General features: G+C 48.0%; 1 protein-coding gene across 1 annotated transcript in view; it reads left to right on the top strand.

Moving 5' to 3' along the window:
- Positions 1-8,823: 8,823 nt before the first annotated feature.
- Positions 8,824-14,039, top strand: part of Nhsl2 (NHS like 2) — a 256,229-nt gene continuing 251,013 nt past the window's right edge. Inside the window, exon 1 of the mRNA XM_085685137.2 lies at positions 8,824-9,218. Coding sequence (XP_085541263.1) covers positions 8,939-9,218 — 280 coding nt within the window. The 5' untranslated portion in view covers positions 8,824-8,938. The remainder of the gene's footprint in view (positions 9,219-14,039) is intronic.

Genomic DNA, 14,039 nt, shown 5'->3' with positions numbered 1-14,039 from the left:
CTGGTAGCAAATAATAGTGCGGAAATGGTAATAAAAGCAGAGAGAAATGTTTAATTTCATCATTCAGGGGTACTTTGCTTATTCCCTCCGTCGAGATTTTACCTCTTACAGTGCTGGTGGTGGAACTCAGGGATTCGTGCGTGTTAGGCCAGCACTTTGCCACTGAGCTACACCCCCATCCCTGGATTTAAATAAAGAAGCATGCTTTTCCAAGTCTTAAATGTCACATAGCCTGGGAAGATAGAACCAACACATCGAAGATGGGGAAACAGAGAGATGGAGAAAACCTGCCACTTGGGTGATGTTAAGCATCCCACCTAACCAACTTAGTACCTGCTATGTATCTTGATTTCTTGTTTTATGAGATAATAAATGCCAATGTGTAAATGACTTGGATTTTTTTTTAACTGATGCAGCCAAGGCATGCTAGCATACAAAGTCTGGGCTAGTTTTTTAAATGTTTATTTTCCAGGACTAATTTTACTAGTGTTTTTATTTGTTTGTTTGTTTGTTTTTGGTTTTTTGACACAGGATTCTCTCTGTAGTTCTAACTGTCCTGAAACTTTCTCTGTAGACCAGGATGGCCTCTAACTCAGAGATTCACCTGCCTCTGCCTCCCAAGTGCTGGAATTAAAGGTGTGCACCACCACTTTCCAGTCAATTTTGATAGTGTTTTATAGACCTGTTTACATTTTTATTTTTATAATAATAATTATCACATTTTATGTGCATGGGCGTCTTACCTGTAAGTATGCATGTATACTTCATTTGTGTCTGGTGCCCACGAAAATCAGAAGAGGGCATTAGATATCCGGGAACTGAAGTTATAGATAGTTATAAGACATGATGTGGGTGCTGGGAATTTAACCTGGGTCCCTGTTGCACGAGTTCTAATTAGTGTTAATAATAAAAACCTGGAGCCTGATATTGGGGTAAATGCTGAAAGATCAGAGAGAAAAAAGAAAGCCACAGTCAACTCTTACCTTGCTAACTCCTAAGCTGAAAAAAAGGGCTGAGTTCCTCTCTCCTTCTACTTTATAGTCCTCTCTCCACCCAGCCATATCGCTTTCTGTCTGTACAGCCCTCCAGACCTCTATGGTTAACTCGGGGCTAGCTCTGCCCTCTGATCTTCAGGCAAACTTTGTTAGAGCACAAACAAAATATCACCAGAGGTCCTCCAGAAGAACAGTAAGTGTTCTTAACGACTAAGCCATTTCTACAACCTCTGGACATGGTTATTAAACTTTTTATGCTATGGTTTCCTTATCCAAATCATCAGGCACAAGGAAAATGTTCAGTTCATGTGCTTTGATACTAGCTGAAAAAAATGGATCTATGTCCTTTTGGCTTAGGACATGCTTCAGCTTGTTTTTGGTCATGGATAATACTTTCTCGTCTGGCATGTAGGACTTCGCAGTTTGTAGTAGGAGTGTAGCATTAGCAAGAAGGTAGATACACATAGTTAGTATAACAAAAGTTATACTTATTATGCTGAGGGTCATCACACTAGGTTCATACTCTAAGTTCCTAACAATGGGTCTAAGCCTATCACCCCAAGGCTGCTCACCTGTACGATGTATCTTAGCTGAAGGTCACGTCCAGTCTCTAGCAGAAGTCTCTAGAGGGTCAGGATTCTGGGGGAGACTCTCCAGCTGCAGAGCAGATCAAGGTGGCATCTCTCCAGATGTGCAGAACAGAGCATTGCTCTTGGTCTCTGCTTATAAACTGTCTGGTGGGCATCGTGGGGGGTTCTAGGACTGTGACTGGTTATCATAAGTCAGTGATGTCACTGGGTTTTGATTATCAGGGGCAGCCTTGGGTGCAGTAGGGCTCCTGACTAAGCTATTTTTATAGGTCTAGAAGGTGCTTTTTACTATGCTTATTATGTAGTGAGACAGCCATATTTAGTGTAAACATGGAATTCATCTATGGGAATTTGGATAGCGCTCTCTAGGTAACTCCAGAAACTGGACTTCCTAAGAACTTGGGCAAATGTCCATGTGTATGCCTGTGGTGACAATTCAAGATTGGAAAGTAAGCCATAGCAGAGCCTTATTTATTTAGGGCACAGCCGAGATGGTTAAAAAGTGGAGCAGCCCGGGCATACAGAAGCACTAGTTATTACCACGAGTTTGTAATCCAGTTTAACCTAGAAAATCCACTTTTTGCTGTATTGTTGGAGAAAAGCTTAATAAAGAATCTGGAAAGCTTGTATTCTCATAAGAAGGAAGTAGAAAGGTAAAGGAGTTTGTGAATCTTGAGGGGCAAATGGGCTGAGACACCTATAAGGTGATTTGGTAAGAGAAGAGATTTCTATGATTCCTGATTAGAAGAAATCCTTTGTGACTACAGAAGCTTTCAGGCAAAGACTGCGGCAGACTCAGCATCCTGATCACTAATAACAGGAGCTGATACTTCCCATGTGCTGAGCACAGCGTTAAGCTCTTTCTGGTCATTATCTCATGTAAGCCTCAGAACGAGCCTGTCAGTACATCCCTTACTTTACAGGAACTACAGGTAAAATGTAACCCGTGGCACAATCCTACCAGCTACAATAGACACCTGTGGACAGTCAGTAGAGCTATCCTAATGCACACTAGTTCACATTAATGCTACTCATGAGCAAGGAAAAGGAGGCACTGAGAGTTTAAGTGACCTGTCTAGGACACAGTAGGGGAGCTTGGCACTTGGTCTGTGCACCCTCAAAGCCTGTGCTTGGCTGTTGCTACAGTGCTGTGCTACCTAGCTCCTATAGCAGAGAGGAAGGATGACCATACACCTAATCACACTTGGATGATGTGGGATGTCTGTCCGTATGCTCTGAATATGTTTCACTACCATTGGTTAATAAAGAAGCTGATTTGGCTAATAGCCAAGCAGAATAGAGCCAGGCAGGAAATCCAAGAAGAGATACAGGGAGAACAAAGGCAAAGTCAGGGAGATGTCATCCAGCTGTCCAAGGAAAGACATGCCAGAGCACCACCAGTAAGCCACAGGCCATGTGGCAATACACAGATGAATAGAAATGGACTAATTTAAAATGTAAGAGCTAGTTAGTAATAAGCCTGAGCTATTTCCTGAACACTTATAATTCATATAAGCCTCTGAGTCAATTATTTGGGAATCAGCTTCTGCAGATTTGGGAACAGGTGAGCAGGAGAGAAATGTCCAATTACACTCGGGTGCTTGATAAAGCTATTTAGGTCCGGTATTTTTCTTTATTCACAAAGTCCTGTATGACAACTACTCTAAGGTTTACTCTCTCCTCCTACATGTGCCACCAAATCATGAGCTGAAACCCAATCCCTGAAGAGATGGAACTCAGTGACGCCTTTGGGGGTGTGGTAATTTAGATGTACTTGGTCCTCATCATCTCATAGGAAATAGCACTATTTAGAGGTGTGGCTTTGTTGGGGGTAGGTATGGCCTTGTTGGGGGAAGAGTTCACTGTGGGGTGGGCTTTGAGGTTTCCTCTGCTCCAGATACTGCTCAGTGTCACAGTTCTTTCTGTTGCTTTCTGATCAAGATGTAGCCAGCACCAGGCCTGCATCACGCTACCATGCTCCCTTCCTTGATGATAATGGACGGAGCCTGTGAAACTATAAGCAAGCCATCCCAATTAAAAGTTTTCCTTATAGAAGTTGTCATGGTCATGATGTCTCTTCACAGCAATAAAAACCCTAAGACACGGGGTGACCATTTCATGAGGATACTTCTTTCATGAGTGGAATTAGTGCCCTGGTTAAAATGTCCTGCAGCTAGCTGCCTTGCCTCTTTCCACCATGTAAGGACACATGGAAATAGGCCAGAAAACAGGCCTTTACCAGATGCTGAATCTGCCAGCGCCTTCACCTTGTGCTTCTCAGCCTCTGGGACTGTGAGAAATAAATCTCTGTTGTTTATAAACCACCCAGCTTACGGTATTTTGTTACCACAACCTAAACGGAGCAAGACAACCTCCAACTTAATGCTGTAGAATAGGACATGGTTATTATCCAAATCCAGCCTTGTATCAGACACAATGAAGACCCATCTCGGAGAGATTAAAGACTTTCACTGCCTTAGGGTTTTGGAGAGAGGCAGAGGTGGCAGAGGAGAGCTGGTTAAGTCAGACGTCGGCTAGGGAAAGCGTATCTTCCTGAGTAAAGAATGCATCTTAAAATGAAACTACCTGCCGCCTGCAGCATTAGAATGACCCGACCTGTAGCATCAACCTGACAATCAGGGTGTAGGGGACGGTGGTAGTGTAACGTGCTGGTTAGGTAGAAGCAGAAGGTTGGGAGTGAGGGAGGCTCCACACAGGACGTGAGTATGAGGGATGGAAAAATCTATCCACATGCTGAAATCTCCCATTGTTTCTTGCAAAATACCACAAATCTTTTCTAGCAGTTTCGGCTGGGGCTCAGAGTCAAGGCCAAAGTTCAAGTAACATCAGAGTTTATTTTTGAAATAGAGGTTTATTTCCTCATGGAATTCTTGAAGGGTTTGCCCTGTGTGTGTGAAGCGTCGAGTTTGAACTGAAAGGAATTTATTTTAGGACCTTGAGCCGTCTTTGGCTCTCCCGTCTATTGCCCTAGGAGGTGATTGATGGCTGAGTAAGTTTCCAGTCCACCCCTGGAGGCCCAGCTCTGGGCCTGCACTCCTGTTGCCTCCAGGTCAGGAACATACTTTTCCCTCTCAGGCCTTGTAGCCCTGACCCCCTCGGCGCTTCCACCCTGCACTGCTGTGTGCTGATTAGCACGGACATCGGCTATGTTTTCAACTGAATTATAGGTACTTTTTTGGTTGAAAACCTGCCACCTCTCTTTCTTTGAGTAACTAGAGGAGAAGGCATGCTGGTGTTGTACTGTAGAGCCAAGCATTAATATAAAAAAGACTAAATGGAATTAAGAGAAAGGAATCCGTGTAGTGTTTGCCAATTCTTATTAATTCTCTCTGTTCAGACACTTAGAAGCCGGAACAACAGAATGTTCGAGTTTGGATTGACAAGCAGACTTTTATGACCTGCTGGCTGCATACTTTTTTTCATTCAGAATGAAAGTATCTTTCCTGAAGTCATAGCAAGGGCATGTGAGTGGAATGTGCAGTCTCAAAACTTAGATAAAGCAGGCCCAGGATATAGCTCAGGGGTAGAGTGTCTGCCTAGTAGGCCGGTTTGATTTCTGCCTCACAAAAGTAGAAAACAACAACAGAACCTATTGGATAAAACAAATACATTTTTTTTCTTTTTACTTTGCAGCTGTGAAAACTGCCAGCTTGAAGGAGAAGGGGGCTGGGCGGTGGTGGCGCACACCTTTAATCCCAGCACTTGGGAGGTAGAGGCAGGCGGATCTCTGTGAGTTCGAGGCCAGTCTGGTCTACAAGAGCTAGTTCCAGGACAGGCACCAAAAGCTACAGAGAAACCCCGTCTCGAAAATAAAAAAAAAAAAAAGGAGGAAGGGGCATATTTTATATTAGTTGTTCATTCTTTCAAATTCATTGTTTAAATTAAAACCCTAGGTTCTTTACAGGAAGCTGAGAAACAGGATGGACAGTGGCGGGAAGGTAGAGGGAGTGGTCCCTTTCCCCAAACCCCTCCTGCCTCGCTGGCCACTCTCTTTCCATCTCTGCTTTAGTCAGGGCCATGGCCAATTCCACAGGTGGGCCCATTTTAGGCCCAGATTGTCTCTCCTAGCACAATTGTGGGAACAACTGCTACAAGCCTTGGAGCCTCAGTGTTGGCACTGAGTGGGAAGCACCAAGCACTTGGAGGTGTGGTCCCATACTGGTGTTAAGGGCCTCTCCTTACTCTGCCTCCACGGCTTCCTTGCCTCTTTTGGCTCCTGCATGGGTCAGTGCCAAAGTTGATAGGGGTTTCTATCAAAGCAACTCTTTGATTCACAGAGTGCTGATTGGTAATTCAGCCCGGGGCGGGCGGGGGGGGCGGGGAGGTACAGGTGGTTGCAGCAGCCTTGACTTCCACATTGATTCTAGATGAGATTCTTAAGTGCCTCCTTCCTGTGCCAGGCAATGTTCTGTTTCAGAAACTACAGTGACCCTCCATTGCCCCTTTAGTCAAGTTAAATTCTTTAGTAAAGCTTTTCATATCTGGTTCTGCCTACAATCTAGCTTCATTTATTCATTCATTTAACAGACACTTCCTGAGTACCTAATGCATGCTAGTCACTGGGCTTGGCATTGGACATACCGCAGCAAATAACTAGATGGATGTGGCTCCTGCCTTCAGGGAGCTGTTGGAGGGAGGGAGATGATAGTATTACAAGCAATACTATTACTATTATCATAAACAAACAGAGATGATCATATTACCGTCTGTACACTGTTCCAGATGCTGTGCTAGAGGGCGATGGAGAGAGACCCTTCACCTGACTGCTTTCTTGCCTGGTGAACTTGGAAGCACTTTTAGAACCCCAGTTGTCCCTCCACAAACCAGCGGGACTCTGCTTCCCCAGAGGCTGCCTCTATCCAGTTTCTCTTCTTGAACCGCAAAGCAGTCCCTCTCTAGAGGTAGAGGAAGAGACAGGCTAAGAAGGAAGGTGAAAACTTCAAGCCCCTGCCTAACCTTCTCCCATCTGCTTGCAGACCCGCCGCAGACCGGCCGCCATAGTCCTGGGTAGGGAGGAGGGGCTCTGCTCTGAGGTGGCTCCTTTGCAAGTCCTTGATGTTTCCTTGATGAAAGCCAGGACTCTCTCATTCAAGAGGCTGGAGTGAGTGAGCACTGACTAGGCTGGGGGGAAGGGCTCGGGGCCAAAACTGAGCTTCTGGTTCTGGAGCTCTGAAAGACTGGGCTTCAGGAATCAGAGTAGGGGGTGTGGGTGCTGGCGGCTCAGCCACCAGGCCCTGCCCCGGCCTGCTGCACTCAAGCTGCAAAGCTCAGCCCAGACAGTCTCCTTCAATCTGCTCCTACCTCATTCCTTCTCCTCTGGAGCAGAGATCAGTCTCAACAGTTCATAGGTCAGGGAAAAGCATCTCTGCTGAGTAAAGCCAAGTCCCCTACTTCCTGCCAGTCACTCTCTTGGCTGAGGTTGGAGTTCACCAAGTAAAGAACTTTGGATTCTTAGTCTATAACCGGACTTCACAGTTCAAACAAGGGGTTATCTTTTGTCCATTTGTTGATTCTTACTTTAATTATAACTCAACTTTTCTAGTAACTATGTTTAAGAAATAAGTATCGACAAGGGCAACTGGATCGCTGCACTTTATTTATTTTGCATTTTCAGTTGACAAATAATAATTAGTTACATATGTAGAGGGCGCAGTATTATGTTTTGATATGTGCATTGCAGATTTAATACATAGAGCCAGTGACCTTAGCCATCATGTCACATACTACGCATTTTGTGTAGCAAAACATTTAAAAACACAAACAGAATTTCAATATACCACTTCCAGAGATTTATTTTATTGTTTTATGTGTATAAGCGTGTGCGCCATGTGTGTGCCTGGTGACTGCAGAGGTGAGAAGAACACTTCGGACGAATCCCCTGGAACTGGAGTTACAAACAGTTGTGAGCTACCATGTAGGTGCTGGGAATTGAACCTGCATCCTCTGGAAGAGCAGCCAGTGCTCTAAACCACTGAGCCATCTTGCCAGCACCTGTAGAGCTTCCTTGAACTGTCTAAGGAACAATTAATTTTCTGAAGCAAAGACTGGAAACAGTCCACATCGTATTAGTGCAGACGCAAGTATTTTGTTGAGAATATTTTGCTCATAGGTTCGGCGGGTTTATACTTAACAGGGCATTTATAGGATGGAAAGTGAGAGAAGTAGAAAGAAAGGTACATCCAAAATCAGAGTAGATTAGTGGAGAATCGGAAGCAAGCTCAGTGGGAGAAGTTCTGAGTGGAAACTTCCCAAATGCACGCAGACACACAGCACACTAAAGACACACTAGTTTTCTGAGTATGCTTTGCCTTCTACAATTGAAAGAAATCGGGGTGGGGGACTGTCTGCACTGAAAACACAGCTCAGCTCCTGAAGTCCCTCTTCTGGGATACTGCAGGAGCTCATTGTGGCCAAGTATGAAATCCATCCCAGTTGCCAGGCCTTCTCCTCAAAGGAAACAGCTCTGGGCTCCCTATTAGCATAATAGTCCCTCAATCCCAATAGAATAGATGATTCCACGAAATGTTATTATTATTCGTCCATTCCTTTACAAGCAGGCGGAGACAGTACTGCTCCTCAGAGACACTTCCCTCCTGAACAGTCAAATAAGGTACTTGGTTCTTTCCTCTAAATTTCCAAGGTTCTGGTTGCCAGCTGGCTGTACTCATAGCCCGGTGTGGGTTGGTGCGTGGCACCGAGTATACATTAGAAGGAAAACTAGTTGCACGGTGCCAGACTATTCTGCATGTCTCTGCTGTGACTCTGGTGTGGACACCGGTGTGTTTGCAGTTTTAGTTTTACAAAGAGGAAAGTTTAAGTTAAGAAACAAAGCAGAAAACAACCTTAAGCATCAGAACTGGGTCTGAAACTCCTCAGGAGGACGCGGGCACATTTCGTGCACCGGACATCACAACCTCCACAACACAGATTCACGCAGACCTTCCTTCTTTAACTCTCAGCTCCTTCTTTCTACTCCTACTTCCTTTTTTCTTTTCTCCCAGATCAAGCGTTAATCTGCGAATTTCTGACCGCAAAAGAAAAAAAAGGGTGGGGGGGAATCCCGAAGTAGCAGAGCGAGCGAGGGAGGAGGAGGAGAAAAGCAAGGAGGAGGAGCCCAGCAGAGACGAGTCAGAAGAACTGGTGGCTCTTGCGAGTGTGCAGCCCGCGGGGAGCCGGCGCTGCAGGCTGTGAAGCCTCCTGCCCGCCCAGCCACCCGCGCTGCTCGCCGGTCCGCGTCTAGGGCCCTGCTCCACTCAGACCGCGGCCGCCTCTCGGGGGCCGGTGGCGCTACAAGGCTAGCGGGCCGCATAGGTCCCCTCGCCAGCGCCCGGGATGCCGTTCTACCGGCGCACGGTGGTGCCCCAGCGTCTATGCCCGCGCAACCCGCCCCAGCCATTGACCGAGCTCTGCGACGTGAGCCACCTGGCCGCGCTCAGCCTGCTCCGCCAGCTCGCCGACCTCTGCGGCCACTCGCTGGCTCTGCTCGAGGACCTCGAGGGGCACCTGCTGGCCCTGGGGCGCCGCACCGACAGCCTGTACCGGCGCACCGTGCGTCTCCGCCGCCGTCTTCCCTGTCGCCTGCTCGGCCCGGAGGACGACGAAGAATTGCTAGGTAAATGGCTCGAGGTGCCCGCTACTCGCTACCTTCTCCCACCCGCCTCTGGGGATGTCCCTCGGAGATCGAGGGACACGGCCTCCCGGATGCCCTCCCGTCGTCCGAGTTTTCCGGGATCCCGTTCGCGCCGTCCCGAGTGGCCCTCTACTCCCAGGGTTCCGGCCGGGGGGCTGCCGCCGCCTCTGCATCACTTGGAGAGGGAGGGGATTCACAGGGTCCTGGGCGGGACGGACCAGAGCGTCCTGGTGGCGTCGGGAACCGAGTGGCCGCGCCGGCGTCTCTGGTAATCAGCCACTTCGGAAAGCGCGCCTAGCTGCCTGCCTGCCTCCCGGGTGGCGGGGCCTCTGCAACCAGACCCGTGCGACTTCGTGCTGGAGTGTGAATGGCCTTCCCGCGCCCAGCAGCTTCTGAGCGCCCTTCCCGCCCGCTTGTCCCCGCATTTTCCGAGTTGCGGCGCCGGGAGTGGCCGGCAGGGGGAGGGGAGACTGCCCGGGGCTTCGCGGATCCCCAGCGTCTAAGGTCCCGCTGCCCAGATTTGCTGGAGAGAATCATTTAAAGAAACTGTCATCGGTTTTCTTAAAAGTGTGTTCGCTTTAAGACCCAGCCATGCCCGAGAATCACTAGGTCCCGGTTTCCTCACTGAACACTAGGAACCTGTGAGACTGTAGGCCGGCGGGAGCCCTGGCTCTTTGCTACTTTGGGTCTCAACATTTTGAATAGGGAGGATCTCCTTCCTCTGTGAAGAAAGGCAGCATTCCCTTAGAATGTGGGACTTCTCTCAAAACAAGGTGTGTGTGTGTGTGTGTGTGTGTGTGTGTGTGATTATGTTAGAAATGCTGATAATAGCAGAGACATGCCAGGTAATCAGGCCATTTGGCACCTAGGGGAGGTTAGAAGGTGTGTGGGGGGGGAGCACTGTGATCAGAAAGTTTCAGATGGAGGCAAAAGATGGCTACTTGCTGACTTCAGAGTGAGGCTTTGGGAGAGAAGTGTCTAGGTCAGCCCTTCTTCCTTACAGACTCCACCCCTTACAAAAGGACAGGAGTCAGAGGTTCTGGCACCCCTCTTCCTTCATAAAGGTCCCTGACCTTTGAGGTAGATGGCAGAGGTCACTGCTAGAGAAAACTGAACTGGGCCCTGTGAGCAAAGGAAGGTGGAAGACCAGATGACTGCCCGATGGAATGTGGACAGGGAACCAGAGGCCTCTGTGAGGCGGGGGACCAGGAAAGCTGAGGCCCTGGGTCTGGGGTCTGGCTCCTTCTCAGTTAACAAAGAGGGTAAGAAGGTCGTTGTTTTTCTTCCCCTGGGGTGCCACTGATTTCCAGGATTAGTCTACAAGAAATTTGATCAGACAGCTTTGAGACTACTTTTCCAAATCCCTGCCCAGCCTGCAGAGAACCACCTACTGAGTTTTCAGCAGGGTAAGTTGAGGCCAGGGAGGAAGGTGTGCTTTTCCAAAACACTTTTTGTGCTCTGAGTCAGCCAGCCCTTCCCATGGGCTGGGGTGTTGGGATGGCCTCACCAAGTCACCTGGGTGCCTAGCCCTTTGCAGTGATCTACTGGATTATAAAGAGATAGTTTTGCTCCATGGCCGTATTGTTAAAGGAAAGGAATGGTTCTTAAGATAAGTTGCCATTGATCTGGCTTCTTGGAAGTTTGCGAGAGCTGGGAGTGTGTCTGTCTCTTATCTTCAGTGTGGTCACTTGCCGTTGAGAATGTAGGTGTTGTTTGACTCCCAGGTACTCCAAGGACTGCTGCACACACCAAACAGCCTCCTTCTGTAGGTCGCTAAGAAGATCTGTTTTTCTATGTCCCTGCCCTAGACGCTTCCTGAGATTCCCCGTGCGTGCTTTTCTGTAGCCATAGGCCTTCTCAACAATGGGCTGAGGGCAAGTGCCAAAGGCAAAGAGAGATGGGGAGCATAATCAGAGTACCATCTGGCACCCCCTTGTTGCTGAGGCATAAGCTTCAACTAGGTGTCCAGCAGGCTGGATATTAGATTAAGATCACAAACAAACAAGTCGACACTGTCGGGTCCAGTCTTTTCTGTCTGTTCTGGTACCCTTTGCTCCTAGCATCCCCGCATCTTTACTGGGCATCTTGCTGAGGACCAGCACTTCCAGTTAGTTAGCACTTTACCCCACATACTGCTGCATGTCTAACTGGAGTCCCCTCATATTCTTCCTGTAGCGATTTCTCCCAACCATGGTGGGAAAGAGAAATCTGCGAAGGAGGGAGGTTTGGAACTGTGGCCAGGGTGAGTGACAGCTGACAGGCCAGCAGCTTGTAGCCTCCCTACTGGGACAACTTGGCTGCCACTAAAGGGTTGAATAGTGACAAGTCACACTGGCCCGCAGCATGCAGGCTGGGCTGGGGCTCTGGGAAGCAGCAGGGGGAGGACAGGACAGGAGGGAAGATAGAGGAGGAGAAAGTGGATGCTAAAGGATTCCACATGGTTCTTTACACTGTCTCGGGTCAAACTCCCACCGTCTTCAAGGTTACAGGGGTGGGACTGGGCTGGCTTGGTTGCCTGGCAACAATCCCCCCAAAGGCCATTCTTTGGTAACTTGAGCCCCTTTTGAGACTGCCCTAGAAACTCTTGTAACTGGGGAGTGAGGGTGGTAGGAAAACAGGCCCACGCAGGTCGGCACTAGGTCCCTCTGTCCGTGGATCTACGGCAGTTTCCTTCCCCCAGGAATGGCCTTGCTTCGAAACTGAGTCCCCCCAATATGACTTTGGATGGGACCCATTTTGTTGCATCTTGTGGCCTTTATTCTGTTCTTCTCAAAGTTGCTGTGGTCCTAGCCAGCGGGAAATAGCTCCATGCCTGCTCCCATATGCTGAGTCAACCCAAGCTTTCCTACTCCTCCCTCTGAGATCTGTTTAATGTTTGTAGGTGCTTAGATGATAATTACAAAAGCAATCAGGACACCAGCCTAGGGGTATAATATCTCCGTTGAGATATAGGAAGTTAGCGAAACACTATACAGCTCCAGGTATGCTTATTTTATTTTTATTACATTTTATTTATTTATTGTGTGTGTGGATGTGAAACACACCACACACACACACACACACACACAGACACACACACACAAAATGTGCCATAGTGCACAGGTGGAAGTCAGAGGCAACGTGTGGTGGTTGGTTCTCTCCTTGAACCATGTGAGTCCTGGGCATTGAACTTAGGTTGTCAGGGTCAGTGGCAAGTGCCCTTACCTGCTGAGCTGTCTCGCTGGCCCCTCTAGTTATGTTTCATAACACTGAAGAGCTATCGTTTCACGCTGGCCCATAGACTTTCTGTGAGAAATATGTTTTGTTGCATCTTTGCCATTATCTTGGCCTGACGACAGCCAGTGAGATCCATGGCAGAAACCCAGTCTTCATTTTGTATCCCTGCCTCTTGATTTTCCAACATCGCAACAACCTTGGCTGCAAACCATAAAGGACAGCTGGCTTCTTTTGCTTGAATGTATAGTCCTAGCGTTTTATAATTCTGCAAGGGGTAAAAAATAGGAAAACTACACCGTTTGACCACATCAGTTTGCCATTAGGTGAGATGCTTCACCCGGGGTTACCCTGCACTTGCTTAAAAGGATCGAGCATGACTTCTGGAGACCCATGGAGCTTAGGGGATCGTGGGAGTCTTGAGAGATGCTTCTCCAGAACTGATTCTGTCTCTGTCTTGCCTGTCATCCTCAGAGCCTCTTGGGACAGTGGGTTGACAGAAGGGGTTTGGGGGTGTTCCCACTTTCTGTAATTTTTCTTCCCTTCCCATTTTCTCCTTAAATACCATGAGACTCTTAGTCTGCTTCCTGGTATTTCCATGTGTCGACAACGTCTTCTCTGGAAATCTGAACACCAAAATGTCCACTAGAATTTCCTCCCCTTTAGAAACAAGAAATTTAATCTCCTCCCTTTTAGACCCACAGAGAGCTAACGTGGCAAAAGCATCAAGATGTCATACTAGTAGAGAAATAGCAGACGTAAGGTATGGCTTCTGGGCTCACCTTTGACCCTGATGAAGGTGATCAGGTTTCAGGAGAAGAGTGGCACAATGGCATCATCTCTCCCTGCCTGACCTTCCCTGGCTTGGGTGGAGTCTATTTATACTATACTATGTGAACCAAAAATTCAGTCATTAAACCCGTGTGAGCATCATAGCACATGGCAGCCGAGGCCCAGGAAGGGGAAAGGACTTGTCCAAAGTCACTCAGACGGATCAAGACTTACAGTAACCCTGAGTGCTGAGGGAACTTCAATGTCTCCACACATGAGATTCTAAATAAAAGGGGTAGAAACCATGAAACCAGGCATTCTTCTTTCGGAACGACTCCACCGTCTCTTGGATGTTGAAATGAAAAGTTTCTTACCAGACTCTCTTCCCCTCCTCTCTCTCTCATATTCCTGTTGCTTGTGATTCAGGAACGTATTCTGTCTGCCTGTCTGGGAATGTGGCACCAACCAAGTTACAGGGAAAGTCAGCGACAGAAATGCTTGATTCAGAAGGGGCCCCTGACATCTCAACCAGTGTTCTGCCCTCTGCCATGACACTGAGTTCCAAGTCAATTCATTGGGAGCCCCTGCTCTGGCGTCTTCTTCAGCTGGAATTTGTCCGGGATAAAGAAGAATTCCTGATTCTTTTAGTCCCAGAGGAGCGCTTTAAAGGACAGACCCCATGAGCCCCATGGTTTCTGGAGTTGGGAGGCAAGCTTGGGGTGGAGAGGAAGGATGCCCAACCCTGCTCGGTACAAAGAGCAGGAGTGAGGCAATGAACTCTTGCTAAAGGTTTGAGTTTGGAGTGCAGTTTGTTCTGGA

The sequence above is a fragment of the Myodes glareolus genome, chromosome X (genome assembly GCF_982192425.1).
Source record: "Myodes glareolus chromosome X, mMyoGla1.1, whole genome shotgun sequence".
Classification (NCBI taxonomy): Eukaryota; Metazoa; Chordata; class Mammalia; order Rodentia; family Cricetidae; genus Myodes; species Myodes glareolus.
The sequence above is the reverse complement of the archived record's forward strand: the minus strand, read 5'-3'. Positions and strand labels throughout refer to the sequence as shown.